Source organism: Penicillium malachiteum, assembly GCF_028827825.1.
Source record: "Penicillium malachiteum strain IBT 17515 chromosome Unknown utg000005l:1.0-9002435.0:326005.0-9005861.0, whole genome shotgun sequence".
NCBI lineage: Eukaryota > Fungi > Ascomycota > Eurotiomycetes > Eurotiales > Aspergillaceae > Penicillium > Penicillium malachiteum.
The window spans coordinates 4,640,677-4,664,810 of record NW_026643099.1 but is presented as its reverse complement, the minus strand read 5'-3'; the positions used below and the strand labels follow the sequence as shown (position 1 = coordinate 4,664,810).

The following is a 24,134-nucleotide window of genomic DNA, read 5'->3' as shown; positions in this document are numbered from 1 at the left end:
AAGATTGCTGTTTTCACGTGGTCCGAGGAATCTGCATGGTCGAGGCACTGAGAGGATGTGTTTAGATCATAGTAAACGATAGTTCACAGTAAGAATGTAGGATGAGAAAAAGACAAGACAGAATTTTCAAATAGAATTCCCCCCCTCGAATTCCCACTAAAGAGAAATCTTTTTTTAAGTTACTTATCACTAGGATTTCAAGCTATGAGCGCGATTAATCGGGACCAGCAAGATGCCCCGAGCTTTCGGCTGATCCTTCCTAGATTAGAGGGCACACAGTACACTAACAACGTCATTGCATCTTCTCCAAAGTACTCTCCATAAATCTCCACCGCTTCATCTTAGATCAACTAAAATGCGCCTTTTTTCAAGTTTTCATTTAGAATTTTATCAGTGGTCAGGTGCAAAGATCCTAGTTGTCTACTATTCAGCTTATTGGTGCGGAACATTGCATTTGACTTATCAAGGTTTAGCAAGGCTTATCTTAGTCACACTTGTGCAGGTGATTACACAAGGATTTAAATAGATGATGATAAAACTAGTGAGATCATATGGAGAGAGGCAGAACTAACTGCTTATATAGAAACAAAAAGTCATCGGGTCGATTTCGCAAGGTTGTAGGTAACATATAGGCCGGACTAGGGGCGGTTCTCCCGAGGTCGCGCATTATAAGGTTGCCATTAAGATAATCAAGCAGTAGATCATAGCACATACAGAAACGCACTGGGCTGTGTACCAAAGCACGGTCGTTGAGCATCCAATCAACGCATCTTCCCACCCCGTGGCGCATTTTTCAAATGTTATTAGAACTTCGTCTGCTCAGATTTATCGCTGACACCCAGGGTAGAACTGTTTGAAAATCAACACCAGAATCCATAGAACCTTGGAATGTACCTTCAGACCTTCTGCTATGCCAGGTGCACATATCCAGATCAAGTTCTAGAACAGCGATACATAGTTTCCATATGTATCCACACTCGTGTTATAGATGACAGCATGTTTGGCGATGACATATTCCGCACAAATAGCAGACCCGTTCAATTGCATGATTTCGCCAACTGTAGTATTAGCAAACATGGAATTCATCCACAAGTTATGATGGAGAGTAGTTGTTGTGCCGCTATCTCCATCATAGTCGAGAATATCAGGACCTGGCTGCGAAAGGCTAGCCATAGCAAGGATTGAATTAGGCGCAGTGTTGTTGCCGCCCATATCAAAGAATCGATGAGGGTAATCAGTCATTTGCCACTCCCACCACAGTTTATCCAGGTATGCATGAAGAATAGTGGATCGTTGCAACTGTCGATTGGATCTTTCATCAACCCTCCAACTGCGCCGTGGCCTTGTCCGTGGGGATATCCGTTGTAGCATTGCCTAAATTCAATCGGATAGTATATCAGTAAAGGTGGAAGGAAAAAATGAAGTCTCTGGAGAGCTATTTACCAAGCGTCTGTATAGTTCGCGTAGCCAAAGCACTCCTCAATATTTGAGGTCATCCCATACGCAAAACTGCTCTGATCAAAATCACGGGAAAGGCAGAAGCTGTCCCCTCTGTCATGGTGATTGCTCATATGGAGTTTGATATTTTTGAGGGGTCCGTCGCTAACACAGGAGTCGCGACCGGTACCATTTCCTCCAAATCCAGTATGTGGGTCAAAGATAGGCGAGTCTCTCACATTACCGTAGGTGTAGTCCGTGAGCTCATCCCAGTATGGGTGAGCCCCCTTGTAATTGCAAAGGTTCTGAAGGGCCAACTCGTGCATCCTGACATAGTACCGGTGCCAAGGGAGAAACTGTCCAACGTAGTCTGGGAAATGCATCACATTAGTTTATTTCACTGTTCAAAGGAAGTCTGGAATGAATACGAGGGACATACGGATATCATTGCCCTGGTCGATATGAATGTGGGCGATTTCATCCCAAACATTGGTGGCATTTTCCACTAAACCTGTTACGGGTGGGTGGCTCATGAGACATAGCTCAGCTTTAATAAACTCATATTTCTCCTTGTCTGTCAAGGCATTCCACTTGATTGTAGGCATTGAGTTAGCTTTGGTCTTGGAGAAATCAAGGCATATAGAAGTGGTGTACTAGTTAGTTTACATACCGATTTGCGATAGTTGAGTTTATCACAGGTGTTTTTTACAGCAACTTCATCGCCCTTCAGAGCACGGACATGCTTGGAGGAGGACTCAAGCACAGGAGATGCTCCGGTCAAAGAGACAGCGGCTAGTCCAACAAGTATACCTTTTATATAAGACCACGGCATGATGAACAAAGGGTAGTGTTTGAACTGAGTATTGCAGGATAGAGGCTCATACTATTGAAATAGCCTTCAAGTTGGATAAAAATAAGAAAAATCATAACAGCAGGACATCTCTGCATAGAAATACACATCACCAAATGCCTCGAGAAATTCTAGCAGCTATTCCATGGTCATCTGTTCTTGGAATTGGAAATAATAGTCAGAATTCTAAAAGCTTAAAATTTGCAATTTGCAATAGTTGAAGGCAACAAGATATTGACTGCCGACAACGAATCCCGAGCTTTTCATCTCATGATGGGATCAAACATGACATGTCAAGCTTTTACTGGTAGTTCAACTGCCGGAGAGAAGGTTTGAGCCAACAGGTCTAGCTAGTTATCCCACGGAGTTGATCTCCAAAATTGACTGCCAAGCACAGGAGGACGTGGCATCTCGGATTAATCAAGCAAAGTATGCATAGTTGTGGGTCTGGTAATCATCGAAGCCAGATTAGTAGGGATGAAAAAGATCTGTCTTGCATCAGGTACAAGGAAGTTCTCTCTAGGCATTGCAGTCTTTACGCAACCCTGGCTAAACGTGATGCAGCATTGGAAGACTCGTCCATATCTATGTTTAGCATATCTAACACATAAACATAGACATTCAAGTTGTGAACTTGCAAGATGATGCAGCAAAGTTTGATCAATCAATTTTGACTTCCTCTCTGTGAAATCTTGAAGACTCACTCAGGCCGGTATTACTAGTAGAATTCGGTCTTCTGTTGCCCCATATGACATGTAGTAAGTCCATGAGAATTCCTGCTATCGGTATGTGATATGGACTCGAGATCCCGAGATTTTGATTCAGGCGCTCTCTTCAAAGCAACGACAATGATAATTTTGTCCTCGCTTAAACCACAACAGGTTTCGTGATCTCTATCAAGATAGTTTTGCGGGGGTTCAAGCCACTGTCAACACGCGGCCCCAAAGCCGGAGATGTGGGGCACTAGAGAACAAATGCCGTGCGGAAGATGCTGAAAAGGGTAATATCGCCATAGATCCCCGCAGAGGCTTCGGCATTTCTCACTTCACTAAATTAAACATAGTCTGTGCGTTGCATCAAGGCTATTGGAGTCGGCAGTAGATGAGGAGGGTTAGGATTTGTGAAGATCCTGTGTTGATAGTGTTCCAAGGTTAATAGTAGCAAGGAGTATAAAGTATCCACGAAAGCTCGTCTCTGTGGTAGTAGGATCCGCTTAACAGATAGATCCCTGAGAGCACTTGAGGTTATTTCGAATTTAGAGTATCTCTCGACATTTCGAAAATGCCTTCTCTCCATGCGCTTGCTATTGGCCTATTGGCCTGTGCAAGCTCTGTCCTCGGCGAAAATAGTGTCCCAACGGCCAAAACGAAGAACGGCACTTACTATGGGAGTATGTCTGTCATTTTATGCTCGTTATTTCCTCCTTAACCCGGTGCACATGTTGACAACCATCTTTGATTGAGTGGCTAATTGATATTCATAGCTCACGCGTCGAAGTGGGATCAGGATTATTTCCAAAGAATCCCATATGCACAGCCTCCTGTAGGTGATCTACGCTTCCGCGATCCACAATCACTCAACACATCATGGAGTGGAGAAAGAAACGCGACAGAGATGGGTTACATGTGGTATGGGTAGGGACCTACGCAACAAGTTCTTGGCGAATACGTATCAGAAGATTGCCTGACACTCAACATTTTCCGCTCGAACAACGGAACATCCGCTTCGAAACTGCTTCCAATCGTCCTGTACATCCATGGCGGTCTCTTTAAGCAGGGCTCAGGTCGTGACCCCAGATATGACATGACCTCTTTGCTTCAGGTTGCTGTCCAGAACAATCAGCAGTTTACCGGGGTCACGTTGAACTATCGCTTGAGCTATTGGGGCTTCCTTTATGGCCAAGAAGTGGCTGAGGAGGGAGTTGCTAATCTTGGCCTGAAGGATCAACGTCTTGCTCTTCGATGGATTTCAGGAAACATCAAGGCGTTTGGTGGGGATCCTGAAAAATTCACCATCTGGGGTCAAGAGGCAGGTGCTTATAGTGTCGGTCTCCAGCTTCTTGCGTATGGTGGTCGCGATGATGGTCTTTTCAGAGGTGCTGTGGCCCAAAGTGGCAGTCCAACTCTTATGTGGCCCTCTATTACAGCCAAGGAGTGGCAGCCTCTTTACAACAAGTTTGTAAATGCGACAAACTGCACTGGCTCTAGCGATACATTGAATTGTCTTCGCAACTTTGACGCCAGTTCTCTTTCCGATGTGTCCGATAGTGACATCACGACATTAGAGCGCGTGAATCCATTTGTGGATGGTGATTTCATACGGGAACTTGGCTCAAAGGCTCTTGAGGCTGGAAACTTTGTGAAGGTCCCACTAATGATGGGAACAACCCAAGATGAAGGGGCATGGAGCTACTATGGTGTTGAGAACATTAACACGACATCCGAGTTCCTGGATATGGTGCTTTATGACGGTCTGAGCGAATCAGCAGCCAAGAAGATTGCTCAGTTTTACCCCGATGATCCGGCCCAGGGTATTCCCTCAACTTTGATCGGTCGTCCAGGAAATGAGACAGGGCTGGGATATCAATGGGAGCGTGTGAGCGCTTAAAATGGAGATAAGATAATGCAAGCCGCTAGGCGATTGGCCAGTCAGTCTGTAAGTGTTCTCAACATCATTCTCTGACACGAAAGTCCGGTGCCCAAATAATGTCCTTAATACACACAGATCTGGAGACAGAATTGCTAACATATAGTCCTCCAGTGGGCAAAGCACAATGTCAGTGTACATACATACGTGTACGATGTGCTCTTTCACGCTAAGTGGTGGCAATATGGCGCGCAGGAACAGGATGATATTGCGTTCTTCTTCCACAACGTCACGCTATCAGAGTCACTCAGCCCTACTGATCAGGCCGATCAGAAAAAGACCTTCGAGCCGTTGAGTTACCTATTGACAAGCATGCTGATCAGTTTCATCAACACGCAAGATCCCAATAACGTTCCAAGTAAGAGACTCATGATCAACACAGCCACAGCTTTGCGCTTCGCTAATCCACTGTGATTTTCGGGTAGTGAATGGTACCGTTTCTTGGCCAAAATACTCAGTAAAGGATCCTAAAGCCCTCGTGTTCGATGTTAACGCTACTGAGCGTTGCCGAGTTGAAAAGGACAACTTTCGCAGCGAAGCAATCGAAAACTGGATTGACCTATTCTCGACAAATGAGTACCCACAATAGGGTGGTTTGAATGATTATGTAACAGCGCTGTACATTTCCAAGGTTTGTACTAGGACTCGGATGAAGGCATGGGAATGATTGAGAGAAGTCAGGGAGGAGCTGAGGTCTTCCCTTGGATAAAGCAAAAAAGTTTGAATAGAAACTTGATACTTTGCCTTCCAAGGTGATGAGTACATATGCCAGTAGTTTGACAGGTCATAAGGACTAGAAATTACTAGTAGTACTAGTACTAGTGTCCACTACCTAGGACTAGTAGTATACTGTAGTGATACTTTAGGGCTGCAGTGTGACCTATCGCCTAACTAGTCTAGTCATTTGCTTTATCGTCCTTATCGTTGACCGCCTGCAAGCCACTTGCATATATGGGGAGAGGGGTCCAGGTAATATTAGAATATAAGAATGTTAGACCTCACACTTTGATTATAGATCCACATGATAAATTAAGTGAACATAAATTTCGACTTCATTATCAATTCCAAGTAAATGAACTCGTTCCCACAATTATTTTTTTTTCTCTCTTTTTTTTTTGTTGAAGCGATGACGGAACTTGGAAGATCCACTCGAAGCTTGAAGAAGAAAACTCTGTGGGCGGTGTGTGTCCACCAACCACCGGAACCGGTGGGTCTAGTCGACGCTGAAAATTTTCTGCCACAAACCCTCGATTTTCTTCTCTTTTTCATATCTCGGCTCATCGAAGCTGTTGCTTAATTCTTCCCCTCTACCTGCCAAAAAAACCCTCTTCGGGACCCCTCATAAAAGAGTCCTCCGAGTCAAAAAGTTTCTTACTGGCGAATGCTGTGCTAGAGTGACCTGAACTAGCTCAGATTCGTCCTCGAGAGGACTTGTCCCCTCACTTTTTCTCCCTCCTCCAATTCCGCTCCCCGAATCCTATTCTCTACAAAAAGAATCGGTCTTACCGAGTCTACAGTCGGGCGGAATAGTACCTTATCAGACCAAACAAGGATTGGAAAATAGAATTGTTGACAATGGCTGCTACGAACGGCGCTGTGATCCCTCCGGCCTCCATCCCCATCCGGGGTGGCAGTGACCGGGCCATGGCCCTCGAGCTGGAGGATGGTACCGTCTACCAGGGTTACAACTTTGGTGCCGAGAAGAGTGTGTCTGGTGAATTGGTCTTCCAGACCGGTATGGTCGGTTACCCCGAGTCCATTACCGACCCCTCATACCGCGGCCAGATCCTGGTTGTGACTTTCCCACTTGTCGGTAACTACGGCGTTCCCTTCCCGGGAGGAGATGGATGAAGTGCTTCTGGGTCTCCCTAAGTACTTCGAGTCGAATGAGATCCACGTCGCTGCATTGGTGGTGGCAACCTATGCTGGCGAGGATTACTCCCACTTCTTGGCTAAGTCCTCTCTGGGTACATGGCTGAAGGAGCAGGGTGTTCCTGCTATTCACGGTGTCGATACCCGTGCGCTGACCAAGCGCATCCGTGAGAAGGGTAGTATGTTGGGCCGTTTGCTGCTCCAAAAGGCCGGCGATGCTACCGCTTTGACCGCGGCTACCGACGCCAACTGGAAGCCTCACTTCGAGGAGATCGAATGGGTTGACCCTAACACAAAGAACCTCGTTGCTGAGGGTGAGTTCCCCCGTCATACCAAGGCATTACAAATCATCACATATATCTAACCCATCTTGATAGTCTCTATCCGTGAGCCCCGTCTCTACACTCCCCCCGCTGATGTTGCTCTCAAGCACCCCTCGGGTCGCAATGTTCGCGTGCTCTGCTTGGATGTCGGTATGAAGTTCAACCAGCTGCGCTGCTTGCTTTCCCGTGGTGTTGAGGTCATGGTCGTTCCTTGGGACTATGACTTCCCTGCTCTTGCTGGCAAAGACTACGACGGTCTGTTTGTCTCCAACGGTCCTGGTGACCCTGCGACCCTGACCACTACCGTCAACAACCTCTCCAAGATGTTCAAGGAGTGCCGCACACCCGTTTTCGGTATTTGCTTGGGTCACCAGCTGATTGCCCGCTCCGTCGGTGCTACCACCAGCAAGATGAAGTTCGGAAACCGTGGTCACAACATTCCCTGCACAAGCATGATCTCCGGAAAGTGCCACATCACTTCTCAGAACCACGGTTACGCCGTCGATGCCTCCAGTCTTCAGGATGGCTGGGAGGAGCTGTTCGTTAACGCCAACGATGGCAGTAACGAGGGTATCCGTCACACCACTCGTCCTTTCTTCAGTGTCCAGTTCCACCCTGAGAGCACTCCCGGTCCTCGCGACACCGAGTACCTGTTCGATGTCTTCATCAACACCATCCAGAACACCATTGCGTCCGCCGACGCTCTTGCCAAGCCCGTCCACTTCCCTGGCGGTCTTATCGAGGACAACCGCAAGGCTGCTCCCCGTGTCTCTGTCAAGAAGGTCTTGGTCCTGGGTAGTGGTGGTCTGAGTATCGGTCAGGCTGGTGAGTTCGACTACTCTGGTAGTCAGGCTATCAAGGCTTTGAAGGAGGAGGGTATCTACACCATCCTGATCAACCCCAATATTGCCACCATTCAGACCTCCAAGGGTCTGGCTGACAAGGTTTACTTCCTGCCTGTCAACGCCGACTTCGTCCGCAAGGTCATCAAGCACGAGCGTCCCGATGCCATCTATGTCACCTTCGGTGGTCAGACCGCCCTTCAGGTCGGTATTCAGCTCAAGGATGAGTTCGAGGGTCTTGGTGTCAAGGTTCTGGGTACTCCCATTGACACCATTATCACCACTGAGGATCGTGAGCTGTTCGCTCGCAGCATGGACTCCATCAACGAGAAGTGTGCCAAGTCTGCCTCTGCCTCCACCATCGAGGAATCGATGCGGGTCGTTGAGGGTATTGGTTTCCCTGTCATTGTCCGTGCTGCTTACGCCCTGGGTGGTCTTGGTAGTGGTTTCGCCGAGAACATGGATGAACTGAAGGAGCTTTGCACTAAGGCCCTGGCCGTCAGCCCCCAGGTGCTGATCGAGCGCAGTATGAAGGGTTGGAAGGAAATCGAGTACGAGGTTGTTCGTGATGCTCAGGACAACTGTATCACTGTCTGCAACATGGAGAACTTCGATCCCCTCGGTATCCACACTGGTGACTCTATTGTCGTCGCTCCTTCTCAGACCCTCTCTGATGAGGACTACAACATGCTGCGTACTACTGCCGTCAATGTCATTCGCCACCTCGGTGTTGTTGGTGAATGTAACATTCAGTATGCTCTTAACCCCTTCTCCAAGCAGTACTGCATTATCGAGGTCAATGCCCGTCTGTCTCGATCCTCTGCTCTTGCCTCCAAGGCTACTGGTTATCCTCTGGCGTTCATTGCTGCCAAGCTGGGTCTGGGTATTCCCCTGAACGAGATTAAGAACTCTGTTACCAAGTCTACTTGCGCCTGTTTCGAGCCTTCTCTTGACTACTGTGTTGTCAAGATTCCCCGTTGGGATCTGAAGAAGTTCACTCGTGTCTCTACTCAGCTGGGCTCCTCCATGAAGAGTGTTGGTGAAGTTATGAGCATTGGTCGCACTTTCGAAGAAGCTATCCAGAAGGCCATCCGTTCCGTCGATTTCCACAACCTGGGTTTCAATGAGACCAGCGCCCTGATGTCCATCAAGGGCGAGCTCCAGACTCCCTCTGACCAGCGTCTGTTTGCCATTGCTAACGCTATGGCTACTGGCTACTCTGTTGATGATATCTGGAAGCTCACCAGCATTGATAAGTGGTTCCTGACTCGCCTTAAGGGCCTCAGCGACTTCGGCAAATCTATCTCTGCTTTCAATGCCAACGATGTCCCCATGCCTATGATCCGCCAGGCTAAGCAGCTTGGTTTCTCTGATAGCCAGCTCGCTAAGTTCCTGAGCTCCAACGAACTGGCTATCCGTCGTAAGCGTGTCGAGGCTGGTATCACCCCTATCGTGAAGCAGATTGATACTGTCGCTGCTGAGTTCCCTGCGGTCACCAACTACCTTTACCTCACCTACAATGCCTCCGAGCACGACCTTAAGTTCGATGATCACGGTATCATGGTTCTTGGATCTGGTGTCTACCGTATTGGTTCCTCTGTTGAGTTCGATTGGTGCTCTGTACGCACTATCCGCACTCTGCGTGAGCAGGGCCACAAGACTATCATGGTTAACTACAACCCTGAGACTGTCAGTACCGACTACGACGAGGCCGATCGTCTCTACTTTGAGAACATCAACCTCGAGACTGTTCTTGACATCTACCAGCTGGAGACTTCCAGTGGTGTCATTATGTCCATGGGTGGTCAGACCCCCAACAACATTGCCCTGCCCCTGCACCGCCTGAACGTCAACATCCTCGGTACCTCCCCTGAGATGATTGACGGTGCTGAGAACCGTTACAAGTTCTCTCGCATGTTGGACCGCATTGGTGTCGACCAACCTGCTTGGAAGGAGCTCACCAGCATCGACGAGGCCCGCGAGTTCTGCAACAAGGTCAGCTACCCTGTGCTGGTTCGTCCCTCCTACGTGCTTTCCGGTGCTGCCATGAACACTGTCTACTCTGAGCACGATCTGGCCAACTACCTCAACCAGGCTGCTGATGTGTCTCGCGAGCACCCCGTTGTCATTACCAAGTACATTGAGAACGCCAAGGAAATTGAGATGGATGCTGTCGCCCGTAACGGTGTGATGGTTGGTCACTTCATCTCTGAGCACGTCGAGAACGCCGGTGTCCACTCCGGTGATGCCACTTTGATCCTGCCTCCCCAGGATCTGGACCCTGAGACTATTCGCCGCATCGAGGAGGCTACTCGCAAGATTGGTAACGCCCTGAACGTCACTGGTCCTTACAACATTCAGTTCATTGCCAAGGACAACGACATCAAGGTCATTGAGTGCAACGTTCGTGCTTCGCGTTCGTTCCCCTTCGTGTCCAAGGTCATGGGTGTTGACCTGATCGAGATGGCTACCAAGGCCATGCTCGGCCTTCCGTTCACTGAGTACCCCCCCTGTCAACGTTCCCAAGGACTACGTTGGTGTCAAGGTTCCTCAGTTCTCCTTCTCCCGTCTCTCTGGTGCTGACCCCGTTCTCGGTGTCGAGATGGCCTCCACTGGTGAGGTTGCCTCTTTCGGTCGTGACAAGTACGAGGCCTACCTGAAGGCTCTGCTCTCCACTGGCTTCAAGCTCCCCAAGCGCAACATCCTGTTCTCTATTGGTTCCTACAAGGAGAAGATGGAGATGCTGCCTTCCATCCAGAAGCTCCACCAGCTTGACTACAACCTGTTCGCTACCTCTGGTACTGCGGACTTCCTGAAGGAGAATGGTGTCCCCGTCAAGTACCTTGAGCTCTTGTCTGGCGAAGACGAGTCTGACATCAAGTCTGAGTACTCTTTGACTCAGCACTTGTCCAACAACCTCATCGATCTGTACATCAACTTGCCATCCAACAACCGCTTCCGTCGCCCTGCCAACTACATGTCCAAGGGTTACCGCACTCGTCGTATGGCTGTTGACTACCAGACCCCTCTTGTCACCAACGTCAAGAATGCCAAGATCCTTATTGAAGCCATTGCTCGCCACTACCCTCTGAACATCCAGACCTCTGACTTCCAGACTAGCCACCGCACTGTGGTTTTGCCCGGTCTTGTCAACATCGCTGCCTTTGTTCCCGGACTTGCCACCCCCGGCTCTCAGGACTTTGAGGCTGTCACCAAGGCTTCCATCGCCGCTGGTTTCACCATGGTCCGTGTCATGCCTGTCGGTACCAACAGCTCCGTCACTCAGGCCAGCGATCTGAAGATTGTTCAGCAGAATGCTCAGGACAAGTCTTTCTGTGATTTCAACGTCTCAGTCGCAGCCACTGCTACCAACGCTGACCAGATCACTCAGATCACCGGTGAAGTGGGCTCTCTTTTCATCCCCTTCAACCACCTTTCTGGTAACATCAACAAGGTGGCCACCGTGACCAATCACTTCTCCTCTTGGCCTTCCAGCAAGCCCATCATCACTGATGCTAAGGGAACTGACCTTGCCTCCATCTTGCTCCTGGCGAGTCTGCACAGCCGCAACATTCACGTCATGAGCGTGACCTCCAAGGAGGACATCAAGCTCATTGCTCTGAGCAAGGAGAAGGGTCTGAAGGTTACTTGCGATGTGTCCATCTACTGCCTGTTCCTTTCCCAGGCCGACTACCCGGATTGCAGCGCTCTGCCCTCTGCTGAGGACCAGAAGGCTCTGTGGGACCACATGAGCACCATCGATGTCTTCTCCATTGGCAGCATCCCCTTCCAGCTCGCTGGTAAGGAGGCTTCTCCTGAGGCTGGTATTGCTGAGGCCCTCCCTCTGCTCTTCACTGCTGTTGCTGATGGTCGCCTCACCGTCGAGGACGTGACCGCTCGTCTCTACGAAAACCCCAAGGCCATCTTCGAGCTCCACGACCAGGCCGATGCCTCCTTGGAGATCGAGGTTGACCGTCCTTATGTTTTCCAGAACGCCAAGTCTTGGTCTCCCTTCAACGGCAAGATGATGCGCGGCTCTGTCCAGCGTGTTGTCTTCCAGGGCAAGACCTCTTGCCTTGACGGCGAGATCAGCTCTGATGCTATCAAGGGTGTTGACATGTCTGCTCACCGCATCGTGCCCACTTCCCCAATCCAGAAGCCCACTACTCCCATGGTTCGACCCGAGAGCTCCCTGGACCGCCACACCTCTGTTGCTGGCACCCCTGGCCGTCGCCTCCGCACTCTGGAGTCCACCGTCCCTGCCGTTGGTGAGCTTGGACCTCCTCTGTACCCCTCCTCCCAGATCTCCTCCTCGCTGCAGGAAATGCTTTCCCGCTCTCCCTTCCGTGGCAAGCACGTCCTCTCCGTGAACCAGTTCACTCGCGCCGACCTTCACCTGCTCTTCACTGTTGCTCAGGAGATGCGTCTCGGTGTTCAGCGTCACGGTGTCCTTGACGTCCTCAAGGGCCGCGTTCTGGCTACTTTGTTCTACGAGCCTTCCACTCGCACCTCGGCCTCCTTCGATGCCGCTATGCAGCGCCTGGGTGGTCGTGTCATCCCCATCTCCACCGAGCACTCCTCTACCCAGAAGGGTGAGAGTCTCCAGGACACCGTCCGCACTCTTGCCTGCTACGGTGATGCCGTGGTCCTGCGCCACCCCAGCCCTAACAGCACCGAGATTGCCGCCAAGTTCTCTCCCGTCCCCATCATCAACGGTGGAAACGGCTCCATTGAGCACCCTACCCAGGCCTTCCTGGACCTCTTCACCATCCGTGAGGAGCTTGGCACCGTTGCCGGTCTGACCATCACCTTCACTGGTGATCTCCGCTACGGCCGCACTGTCCACTCCCTGATCAAGTTGCTCCAGTTCTACGATGTCCAGGTCCAACTTGTCTCCCCCCAAGGAGCTGGCTCTGCCCGAGGATGTCCGCCAGCAGCTTGTTGCCTCTGGCCAGCTGCTCCTCGAGACTGAGGAGCTGACTCCTGAGATCGTTGCTCGCTCCGACGTTCTGTACTCTACTCGTGTCCAGAAGGAGCGCTTCTCCGACCTCGCCCAGTACGAGCGTCTTAAGAACAGCTTCGTCATTGACAACGCTCTTCTGAAGCATGCTAAGAGCCACATGGTTGTGATGCACCCTCTGCCTCGCAACGCCGAGGTCAGCGAGGAGGTTGACTTTGACCAGCGTGCTGCTTACTTCCGCCAGGTATGTTGACTACTTAATTTCCCTTTTGTATGGTTTGATCCTAATACTAACCTCTTCTCTTTTAGATGCGCTATGGTCTGTACTGCCGCATGGCCCTCTTGGCCCTGGTTTTGGCACCATAAATTAATGGGTTGCCTTTATAATGTGCAAGCAAAAAGCGCCGTCGATTTTTCTCTCACGCATGACATGTTTTTCTTATTTGTTTTGTTTTTCAAAAGTCTTGTTCCGGATATCTTTGCTACGTAGGTGCAGCTACGTTAGAAGAGCTGTATAGATTTAGACGAATCTCCGTTTTCATGAATATGATGACCCCCGTGCTATGTATATGTATATTATGTGATGTCAATTATTTGTTTTTTATGTGTGTTATGTGTTATGTGTGTTATGTGTTTGGCGTGCGTTGCGTTCGGTCTGTTTTTTGGTTGGCGATTCTGTTTTTGGTTCTGTGCGGGTTTGTTTTGGGTTTTGGATTGGATTGGATTTGGGTCTTTTTTTCTTTTCATTTGTTCTCTCAACAGCTTTATACCAATTTCAATTTTCTGCTCTCTCTCTGTTAATTCTTTTCTCTTCAAATATTCTTTTAATATGGTGTAAAAAAGTTTTCTGCCATGTTGATGTGCTTGATGTGTTGAGTGTCTGCCACGCCACTCGGCTAATAGCTTATCCCCATACAGACGACAGCCAATTCAGCCTCACATCCATGGATAGCAGTTCGCAAATTCTAATTGACTAGTGTTCGCTATATTAAAATGTTCAGTTTCTCATTTGCTTTGAAAGTCGATTCTATATGTAATTTTATAGAGTATCGGAGTTTTGAAGATAATCACTGACATGCCACTAAACAGCCCTGCAAATATTGTTGACCCACAAGCCCACTTAATTTGCCGAGGAAATGATGCAAGTTTGGAATTAACTTCCATGTATTTTGAGTAAATCTGGGAACTTCCAAGGTTCAGATTGAAGTCTGATAGTTGGCTTTTCAAAGTTATAGAAAATCATGATACTTCAATATAGTCACGAGGGTCCGACCCAAACCCCTGTCCGACGGCCTCCGGTTTCACCAGTAAATAACTTCCACTTCAACTTCAAGTTAACATCTGAATGTTCAAGTTTCAAGTAAACCATGATTTTAATTGGATCTATGCATAGCCACCGGGGCCTTATTGATAATGGCAAGAGAACATTAAACTTGAACACATGCAGTAAAACGCCTGGAAATAGAATCAAAACTCGCCGTCACGGCCCTACTCCAAACTTCTCAATCATCTCCTTCAACCGTTCATCTTCAACATGTTGCTCCAACATCTCTATTTTCCAAGTCTTCCACTCAATATCTCTCCCAACCCCAAACGCAGTCCAAATCCCCCGGATCAAAAGAAGTGTATCCTCCCAAGGAAAATCAACATCAAGGCCAAAGAAAAACCTCCGCAATCTCTCATCCTTGCTCATGATATCCGCCAGATGACCGGCGCCTTTCTCTCTCAATAGACGAGCTAACGCCTGGTCTTGAACAGTCAAGGACGATATGCCATCGTATATATCACTCATCTCGGCAGTCACCAATGATGGTCCAAATGCTTCATTGGCAGGGACCACCCGGGCCATCTGCCAATCGATAATGCCGACAATATTGAGTTCATCATCCACCATTATATGATCTCCCTTATCATCCACATGCTTGATATAGAATTTCTCGGTTGTCTCTGGTTCCTCGGCTGGTGTTTGAGTTTCAGTGAGAGTGTCGATCTGAGATTTCAGATATAAGAATATCAGGTAGGCATTCACAGGGAAACTGGTGAAAAGTTGGCCATCGGCGATAAGAACCATATTCTGCTCCATGAATGCAGTATAATACTCATTCGCCGTATCATATGGTCCATCAGGACTAAGTACCAGGAACCGTTCACTGGCAAGAGCCCCAACGACAGGCTCCAAACACGAACCCGAAGATCCCGGAAGAAGAGAACCTCCCTTGGAAAACGGATAGCGTTCCAATTCAATCAATATATCCGCAAGTCCACTCCAAATCTTCTCTTTATCTTCATTATCCGCAATTTCTTTTCCAGCCGATCCTTGCTGGTTCCATGGTTTACCAGGCATTTCCTCCATGAAGATATAGCTGACACCGATCTTGTTGTCCGGTTGCTCGGCAGTCGCATAATCAAAGACACGCGGTGCAGGTACTTGAGTGGATTCCAGGAATTTCAGCGTCGCATATTCGCTTCGAATAAGGTAATCGATGAGTTTCTGTGGAAGACTTCCGTTCGTTCGTGGAACGCGCATAAGCCATACGACGCCACTCTCAAAGCGAATCCGTGCATGATAGTTCGCCCAACCCATAAGTGCTCCGCGCCCCCATGGAGGTGGGTGCTCTATTTCGCATTTCATGTTGCCGTTCAACTCCGAGGCTCGTTGGCATACTGCTTCGTCGTTGATTTTGGCACGTAGGTTCTTTACCTCGGTGTGTACATTGGCTTCGAAGGCATCATCTGGAAGAGGCTGAGAATGTTAGTACTAAGTACACCTGACGAGTATAGATGGGAAGATTGGTGTGTTGTGGTGATCTACCTTGTTGTCGCAGGTATGCGATGGAGGGTGAGAGTGAGATAGACAGTGGTGGAGGTTACATCTCTCACAGGGACCAAAGCCCCGAACACTGGGTAGCTCGCAATCCTCCAGATCACAGGTAAAGAATCTCTCTAGACTGGAAGTCATGACGGGATGAGTTGTGGGTGAGATGGTGAGTGCGGGGCGCCACCCTGACTTAATATACTGGCGTGGCCCTCATGTAGCCGCCCACTACATGCATCCCCCTGGGGCCAATTATCGGCCATAACGGAGTCTGGGGGGGTGTTGATTCAGATTCAGTGAGATTCTACCTAAAGAAAAAGTTAGTCATCATTATTAGCCGCTTAGGTTCTCAAGGATTGATCGACTCTTCTCCTTTAGAAGGATTTTACGCGCCCTAACCTTCTTCCAAGATCAATCACCTCCACTTATCACTTTCCTGAAACTCACTACTAACAAGGGGGCTTATAGACATTCCTTGGTACCGAATGGGGCTGATACGAGAATAGAGTCTGAATGACCTCGTTACGAGTCCACTTGATCTGTGAAGAATCATTTATTGTGGCTGATTTGGGGGGATTGTGATGAGTTCATGAATCGCCATCAACTTAATAGGCGCCAGAGTGGATCAGCGCCTAATTCCCACTTTTTGCCTCCAAATTTAGGACTTTGTTCCACTTGGCATAGAGTTGTCCTCTTTGTGATTTACTTATTTGAAAATAGAACTCGTCACAAAGAGAAAAGTGGGGGTTTTACGACTAGTATAATCAGTATTGTTCGACTCGAAGTTTCGTCTTCATCCGGAGCACTTGAGGATACTCTGTGTTGGTTTCAGCCTCACTTTATTCTTTTATTATTATAGTTTCTTTAATAGTATATTCAGATTATGGTTCAAGTCTAAGGAATGGCTTTCTCTTTCATGGGGTCAGACCTTGAACTGCATGTGGTGTCTTTCATGTTGTTGACTCCCGAATTAGTAAATTCATCAAAGCGCCTTATATGGAGCCTTGGAAACTTGAACACCATTAAAGAAGCAAGACGTATAACTCTAACTCCAGATATCCTCAGGAATATAAAGACCACATGCATCGTTGCAGACTCCTCAAGTGCTGAATAACCAAGTCCAACTTTCACTACAGTGACCAGTTGACGCATATATCTCATCCGAGTTCCAAGCTTGAAGCACCATCGAGTATCGATAACAATCACATTCCCCACTGGCATGAACTCCAAGTCCGAGTCCAAGTCTGAACTTCTCAGGAGGTTAAAAGCCCAAAAGCAGGCAATCAAGGACAGAAAGAAAAAGAAAGGAAAGAGGAAGGGAAAGAGAAGTCCAGGAGCAATGAAAGATCGTTTCTCCAAAAAATCCAATAATAAACAGTTCCTGGAACAAGCCACTATGAACAATCTAATCGAGCGACATCGTTCCTACCGCATGAAACGAGGCCGCAATGAACGAGAAGCAACAGAAGATGCCATGGTTCATCTATCCCGTCACGGAGGAAAGGTCTTCGTAGATGGTATCAGACGCATGAAAATGCGAGAATTACTTGGTAAACGAGAAGATGTCTACTATGGTAGAAAGAATTGTGTCGGTCTTGGAGAATTGAAAAATGGTTCAGGACATATATTTCATCTTCCGACTGATGCGAGACGAGTCAATTAGAATGGATATACATTATATGTAAATAGTGGTGTGACGAAGAAATCAAGGCAGGAGTTGGTGAGAGAAAGGACTTATGGGTTGGTTTCTCGTATGGTTGGGAGTATGATTCGGCGGGATGAGAAGGCATTTTGTTCGATTTGTATAAAGCCGCTGAAAGCAGATGCGCGGGTGTCGGTTTTGCCTTGCAAGCACTGGTATTGTGATGGGTGTATTCAACGATGGTTTTCAAGTCCCATGAATGATTGTCGTCCGAGGTGTATGCGCCTTGTCGGGACTGAGCGTTCTAGTGGGCGTATTCGCGCCCTTTAGCTTCGCCGTGCATTCAATGCTATTGAGCAGATGCTACAGTGGAAAGCATTTTATTCTACACGAGACATTCAAGTGTTCAAACTTGATGACAATTTGAACCGATTTACTATAATGAAGATATGAACGTTACTGGTATTGCAAATTGAACATTGAGTTGTCTACATAAGACGTAGGAAATTGATAGACTGTAACATGGAAAGGATTCAGGTCCTGGTGACTTAATTTAGCTGATAAAATCTACATAAAATCATACCCGATTCAAATGCTACTCTACTTGCATATTCGCCAATGTAGACGGCGCTGCAAGTTCACCTGGCTGGATAGCTCGGTGACCAGCCAACTCGCTGGGATCCTCCAGCCCTTGTGCCACCAAGTCTGTAAAATCGACTCCTACACTGTCCAATTTTGCTGCATGTTCATGAACAATATCCAGGCACTTGTCCCAGACTGATGTGCCCCGTTGGACGCTGCTAAGTTGACGGCTCAACAAAGCGTTGAACCCGTCCAAGTGATGCTTGGCCCAGCGGATAGAGGAACTGGACGTTGAACTTGGGAAGCATTGCTGGTAAATGCTGACCGTATTCTTAATGAGACTGAAGTAGACGTAGGAAATCTGGAAAATGTAAAGAGGGAGGTCACCTTCAAACACACATGCCCTAGGAACAATATTAGACAGCGTTCATATAATGAAGATCATTTCTTATGACTTACCGGATGCGTTTGGCAATAATATCCGATCGAGCTCTAAGATAAGTCTCACGAGCCTGATCCTCAAATCCTAGCCGACTCAACCAGCTAACATTGGTCTTGGTCGTAGACGGGAATGAATGCGTGTCAACCAATGCGCGCGAAAGAATACCCGCAAGTCGTGTGGCTCGTCCATCGATTTTAACATTGATCACATCCTGGGCAACAGAGTTTCCCTTGAGTCCCTTTGCCAGCTTCCGTAGTCGTTCAATGCTAGACACAGCGGCTTCAAAGCGCTGGAGCGCAATGTCGATATCCAGCTCGTCTACTTGCCCCTCTACCCAACGAAGATTCTGCTGCTTTCCATCCACATCGATGCGCAGATCGGACTTGTCACGAGGACCATCTGAAAGCTCGAACTGATCGGGCTTTTGGGAGTGTGACACATGTCGTCCAGCATGATATCCATATCCCCCTAGAGGCTTGCTTGCCGCTTCCGTCTCAGAGCGCAGGGTTCGTCGCAGATCCTCCACTGTCTTGCGGAAAGTGGCCAGAAGTTCGTTTTTGGTAGAAGTATCACGCTTATCCTGACGGTATGTAAAGGGCTTATTTCCCACCCGGATGCTGATGGCATTAGCGATGCCCCGGTCCAGTGCCTCTTCTCGCGCCGCACCCGTTCCAAGATTAGCTGCCAGGTCGATCATGTCGATATCCTGTAGCGGCCAGCACTCTTCGGCGACAAGTTTGGTGGGAACAGGCCCTTGATGAGCAGGATGGTTCGGGTCAACTCGCTTGCGCTTTTTCGCAGCCACCAACAAGTGGTCATTCAACAAAACAATGTGGACAGGACGCTTAGGTTTCCACGTGGCTGAGTCCAGCTCAGCCCAGTGGCCTGTTTCCAGCACAATGTGTCGTCCCGGCACTGCGGGAAGGAACTTCTGGGATCCCTCCACTGTTTTCCATAGTGTCTGGAGCTGAACACTCCACATGCTCTCCAGGTTGGCGACAGAGCTGCGATTTGCGTTCCGCTTGGGGAATTGATCATCGACGGGTGACATAGGATTGGGACTGTTTCCCACAGTTGTTTGTCCGAGCGCATTGGTGAGCTCTGCCATGAGGGTCCGGAGGGTCCGCATCTCGTCTTTGAGCTTCTCGGCTTCCTTACTGATCTTGATGAATTGGGTCCGATTCTGATAGACATTCTGTTGGAGGTCGGTTGAGGTTCGATTCTTAACTTTGCGAAGGCTTTCTTGGTATTTCTGGATATCTTCCTCGGATGCATTTGCAAGGAGATTGGCCACGTCTAGAAAGGTGTCAGTATTAGCCTGGAACAGATATTTAGAGACAGAGGTACGTACATCGTTCGACTGGTAAACTTGGATCACGTAAAGCATTCAAATCTACCTTTGGTGCTGAGGGCGCTGCTCCATCTGCGGGTGATGGTTGTCGCTGGGCAGGGGTCGTTGCAGTTAGGCCCCCATATCCAGCCCCGGGCATTGGAGGGGGAAGCGCAGGAACTGGAGGTGCGCCATCGGTTTCGCCGGGGGCATTGAATCTGGTTGAGTACCGTCTCTTGACTAAATCGGAGGTGGCACCGCTCTGGGGAGCTCGATCTTTGGAGGCGGGGATGGTTGTTGGACTGGCATCGGGGGCTTTGGTGTTTGCCGGGAGAGGACCCGAGATGGGTTTTGGGGCACTGATCTGAGGTCTTTGGCGACGAGATTTACTCCGCAGTGTCAATCCTCGGCCTTCCATTGTGAATATCTGGGGTTGAGATAATGTGGTTGTTTGGGTATTGGACAAGGTACGGGGACGATAACGGCCAGCTATGGCCCCGGCATAATTGTGGCCTCAGGCCTCAAAGCTGCCTTTAAATTAAAGCTCAAGATTCATCATTTCCACCTGGGCATCTTTGATCTTTAAAGATGAAATTTAATGCTGAAACCGCAGATCCCAAAGGGAATCACAATTTTTATCTCTAATAGTACAATTCACATGTGCAAAATATTTGATTGCAAATCTACATATGGATAATCGATATAGCTAGTACCTGACACCAGTTGACTCCATTAGTTGATGACGTAGCCTATCTTAACTATGAACACCTCTTCTATATACAACACCACTAATTGAGGTAATTCAATTTACTGATATAGGGGCTCTCGTTCTCAATAATCCCTACTATATTCACCGTTTTACATGATCTTCTCATTGACCTCTCTCATTAATACCCCGAGGTCAAGTTTAAGACGAACCCGAGCGGGAGAGTAAGGCCGACGGAAGAACATAAGTCCACTTCAAATTTATCCATCCTCCAAAACACTCCGTGTACTCCGTCACCCTTCATCCTATCATCACTAGAGCTTGTTTGGTCGCGTCTTTTCACACTTTTTTCATAATGAGGACATCTGTTTTAGTGGCCGCTTCTGCTGGCACAATCGTCGCTGGTCTGCTCGGTAAGAACCCGTCGGAGTTCCCGGCAAACGTGTCCCAGCATTGAATATCCCCGGTCCAATCCATCTAACCCGTCATTGATCATCTAGCATATGCCGCATACTTCGATCACAAGCGCCAGACCGACCCCGAGTTCCGCAAGTCCCTGAAGCGCAACAACAAGCGTCTCGCTAAGGCTGTGAAGGAGGAGGCCGAGGCCCATGGTGCTGCTCAGCGCGAGGTGATCAAGCAGGCTGTCCAGAGCGCCAAGGAGGAGGGCTTCCCCACCGATCTGGAGGAGAAGGAGTCTTACTTCATGACTCAGGTCGCCCAGGGTGAAGGCCTGTGCCAGGATGGTACGTACCGCAATTGAGTGGTGGTGGTGGTGGCTGTGGTGATGGCAGATCCAACACAGCTGTCCAAGCCACCGGCACCACTGAGGCACATCAATTCATATCAGCATAATCATACTAACCTATCCCCACAGGTGCCAGCCAGATTGAGGCTGCCCTCGCCTTCTACAAGGCCCTCAAGGTCTACCCCCAGCCCCAGGACCTGATCTCCATCTACGACAAGACCGTTCCCAAGGAGGTTCTGGAGATCCTCGCTGAGATGGTCGCTATGGACCCTGGTCTCAAGCTTGGTCGTTTCACTGGTGAGAGCCCTGCTGCTGCTGCCGATAACCACGGTGTCGAGTAAACGCAGTCTCACCTGAACCATCTCCCATTTATTTTCCCTTGGCTCGACCTTGGCTGTATTATTTCCCTCATCTTCCTTTTCCGATATTGTCGCCTTTCTCGTTCAATAGCCCTCCCCTCTCCACCACCTTTTCTTATTTTTTTTTATTCCGTCTTGGATGTGATCTCGCAGTCATTGTGTATATGTATTGGGTCTTGGCCTGGCCTTGGTATTTCTTGGCGCCATTTGAATTTTCCCCAACTCCCAAAGCCCCTATTGGTTTTCCCAGTTGTTTTTCACATCTTTTTTTTCTTGCTGTTGTTTTTTTTTTTGGACCGTGTTTTGGATTGCATTTTCTGGGATAAGGCATGAACGGGAAGGGAAGACGGAAGGCCATGATGATATCAATTTACAGATTGTATTTTAGACAAAGAAACACGAGCGAATGAGAACGGCTAGAAATTCCATCAATTCTCTCCAGGTTTTCCTAAGATCCAACCAATTCTAAGATTATCACACATAATCATATTGAAAATAGACCAAAATAACAGATTGTGGCTGAAACATGACGGGGATTTAAAATCCACTGTGACTTCATTCGGTTTAAAGGACCCGCATTATGAAGTTTCAGGGACTCAGGGACCAAACAGGGACCAAACAGTCCCCACTCTATGCTGCAATATTCCCCCCGCCGATCATTATTATTTCGCTCTTTTAACTCTGATTGTCTCCTTTTTGCATCCTTTTCCTGCATCTCTTGTGCGTTTACACAGCTTTAGGGTGATTTATATTGCCTGACCATTCGTTCTTTCCGCGCTCGGCGCTGTCACTCTCTTTTATAACCTGCAATCTCACCTTCCAGTCTTTTTTCCAATTTTCTTTTTATCCCAATTTCCATTATATACCCTATATCCCTTACGTCCGCGTCAATATGGTTTTCGTATGTACATCCCACGAGGCCATGGAGGATCTATACTGGAAGATAATCCCGAGGAGAAAATACTGACTAGGATATAGTCTTACGGCCGCGTTTTTACCGCTGCCTGTGCCCTGATGGGCTCAGCGGCTGCTGTTAACACTCTTGAAGTCAGTGGCAAGGACTTTGTCGACTCTGTGACCGGTGATCGCTTCCAGATTATCGGTGTTGAGTATGTATAATCTATAGTTGCTGAGCTTGATACTTGAGGCCACAGGAACAAGCCCTGACTGATTCCATCAACAGCTACCAGCCCGGTGGTGAGTCGGCTTTCACCTCTAAGAAGGACCCCCTGAGCCAACCTTCTGCTTGTCTGCGTGATGCTGCTCTTATGCAGCGCTTGGGTGTAAGTTATTAACCTGCATTTGATGATGCCCAACAATGGTACTAATTATATTAGGTGAACACCATCCGTGTTTACAACTTGGAGCCCACCCTGAACCACGACGAGTGCGCCTCTATTTTTGAAGCGGCCGGCATCTATATGATTCTCGATGTCAACTCGCCTTTCTCCACTGGCTCACTGAACCGTGCTGAGCCCTGGACCACCTACACTGCCGGCTACTACGAGCAGGTCTTCGGTGTCATCGAGGCCTTCAAGAACTTCGATAACGTCCTCGGTTTCTTTGCTGGTAACGAGGTCATCAACCAGCAGGCCACTTACAGTGCCCCCGCTTACGTTCGTGCCGTTATCCGTGACATGAAGCAGTACATCAGCAACAACGCCAACCGTACCATCCCCGTCGGTTACTCCGCTGCCGATATCCGTAACATTCTCATGGACACTGCCATCTACTTCGAGTGCAACCTGTCGAACTCCACCGAGTCCCGTGCCGACTTCTTCGGTCTCAACTCTTACTCCTGGTGCGGTGATGCTACCTACACGTCCAGCGGTTACAACGTCCTGACCGAGGACTTCTCCAACGCTACTCTCCCCGTCTTCTTCTCCGAGTATGGCTGCAACGACGTCACTCCCCGCACTTTCACTGAAGTTCAGGCTCTGTACGGAGAGGACATGACCCAGGCTTTCTCTGGTGGTCTGGTCTACGAGTGGACCGAGGAGTCCAACGAGTACGGTCTGGTTCAGGTCAACGACAACGGCACCATCACCACCTTGATCGACTACGACAACCTCCAGAAGCAATTCAACAAGCTGGACATGTCCCGCATTGAGTCTTCTAACAAGTCCCAGACCAGCATTGATCCTCCTACCTGTGCTGCCAAGCTTATCACCAGCTCTAGCTTCTACAACTCTTGGGATCTGCCCGCCGCCCCCTCCAAGGTCTCCGACTACATTAAGAGCGGTCTTCCTAATGCAAACACCGGATCTCTTGTTTCGGTCTCCAGCACTACTATCCCCGAGACTATCTACGACTACACTGGCACTGAGATCACTGGTGTCTCTTACAAGGTTCTCAGCAGTGGAGAGTCTGCCGGTCCTAACGGTAACAGCTCGTCTACCTCGTCCTCGACCTCGACTTCTGGTACTTCATCTTCATCATCCACTAGCAACCCCGCCTCTATGAACAGCGCTCCTGTTGCATTGGGTGGTCTTGCTAGCTTCTTTATGCTGCTTGCTTCCCTCCTGTAATCGGGATTGAACATGATATGTTATAGAGGATAGACACTGGCTTTTATTTTTC

The 24,134-nt window shown here is 48.7% G+C and overlaps 9 protein-coding genes across 9 annotated transcripts; 5 read left to right on the top strand and 4 right to left on the bottom strand.

Moving 5' to 3' along the window:
* Positions 1-939: 939 nt before the first annotated feature.
* Positions 940-1,242, bottom strand: N7483_011741 (uncharacterized protein; the record flags this gene model as incomplete). The annotated part of the gene is made up of 1 exon (XM_057095168.1): positions 940-1,242. The coding sequence occupies one exon, from the start codon at positions 1,240-1,242 to the stop codon at positions 940-942; it is 303 nt and encodes a 100-aa protein (XP_056941139.1).
* Positions 1,243-1,439: 197 nt separating this feature from the next.
* Positions 1,440-2,269, bottom strand: N7483_011740 (Di-copper centre-containing protein; the record flags this gene model as incomplete). Its single annotated transcript, XM_057095167.1, has 3 exons — positions 1,440-1,807; positions 1,877-2,057; positions 2,108-2,269. 3 exons carry the CDS (start codon positions 2,267-2,269, stop codon positions 1,440-1,442), a joined length of 711 nt encoding a protein of 236 aa, XP_056941138.1.
* Positions 2,270-3,568: 1,299 nt separating this feature from the next.
* N7483_011739 (carboxylesterase family protein) lies at positions 3,569-5,522 on the top strand (the record flags this gene model as incomplete). Its single annotated transcript, XM_057095166.1, has 5 exons — positions 3,569-3,677; positions 3,771-3,829; positions 3,926-4,882; positions 5,048-5,291; positions 5,359-5,522. 5 exons carry the CDS (start codon positions 3,569-3,571, stop codon positions 5,520-5,522), a joined length of 1,533 nt encoding a protein of 510 aa, XP_056941137.1.
* A 986-nt stretch (positions 5,523-6,508) lies between these two features.
* N7483_011738 (bifunctional carbamoylphosphate synthetase/aspartate transcarbamylase) lies at positions 6,509-13,296 on the top strand (the record flags this gene model as incomplete). Its single annotated transcript, XM_057095165.1, is given in 6 exon segments — positions 6,509-6,746; positions 6,787-7,119; positions 7,183-10,462; positions 10,473-12,836; positions 12,853-13,174; positions 13,240-13,296. 6 exon segments carry the CDS (start codon positions 6,509-6,511, stop codon positions 13,294-13,296), a joined length of 6,594 nt encoding a protein of 2,197 aa, XP_056941136.1.
* A 1,114-nt stretch (positions 13,297-14,410) lies between these two features.
* Positions 14,411-15,889, bottom strand: N7483_011737 (uncharacterized protein; the record flags this gene model as incomplete). The annotated part of the gene is made up of 2 exons (XM_057095164.1): positions 14,411-15,663; positions 15,811-15,889. 2 exons carry the CDS (start codon positions 15,887-15,889, stop codon positions 14,411-14,413), a joined length of 1,332 nt encoding a protein of 443 aa, XP_056941135.1.
* Positions 15,890-17,141: 1,252 nt separating this feature from the next.
* N7483_011736 (uncharacterized protein) lies at positions 17,142-17,408 on the top strand (the record flags this gene model as incomplete). Its single annotated transcript, XM_057095163.1, has 1 exon — positions 17,142-17,408. The coding sequence occupies one exon, from the start codon at positions 17,142-17,144 to the stop codon at positions 17,406-17,408; it is 267 nt and encodes an 88-aa protein (XP_056941134.1).
* A 574-nt stretch (positions 17,409-17,982) lies between these two features.
* Positions 17,983-20,159, bottom strand: N7483_011735 (exocyst subunit EXO84; the record flags this gene model as incomplete). Its single annotated transcript, XM_057095162.1, has 3 exons — positions 17,983-18,373; positions 18,429-19,707; positions 19,763-20,159. The coding sequence occupies 3 exons, from the start codon at positions 20,157-20,159 to the stop codon at positions 17,983-17,985; spliced, it is 2,067 nt and encodes a 688-aa protein (XP_056941133.1).
* Positions 20,160-20,802: 643 nt separating this feature from the next.
* Positions 20,803-21,536, top strand: N7483_011734 (TOM complex receptor protein TOM20; the record flags this gene model as incomplete). The annotated part of the gene is made up of 3 exons (XM_057095161.1): positions 20,803-20,860; positions 20,948-21,193; positions 21,325-21,536. 3 exons carry the CDS (start codon positions 20,803-20,805, stop codon positions 21,534-21,536), a joined length of 516 nt encoding a protein of 171 aa, XP_056941132.1.
* A 910-nt stretch (positions 21,537-22,446) lies between these two features.
* gel2 (1,3-beta-glucanosyltransferase gel2) lies at positions 22,447-24,082 on the top strand (the record flags this gene model as incomplete). Its single annotated transcript, XM_057095160.1, has 4 exons — positions 22,447-22,455; positions 22,533-22,663; positions 22,738-22,837; positions 22,892-24,082. 4 exons carry the CDS (start codon positions 22,447-22,449, stop codon positions 24,080-24,082), a joined length of 1,431 nt encoding a protein of 476 aa, XP_056941131.1.
* Positions 24,083-24,134: the final 52 nt, after the last annotated feature.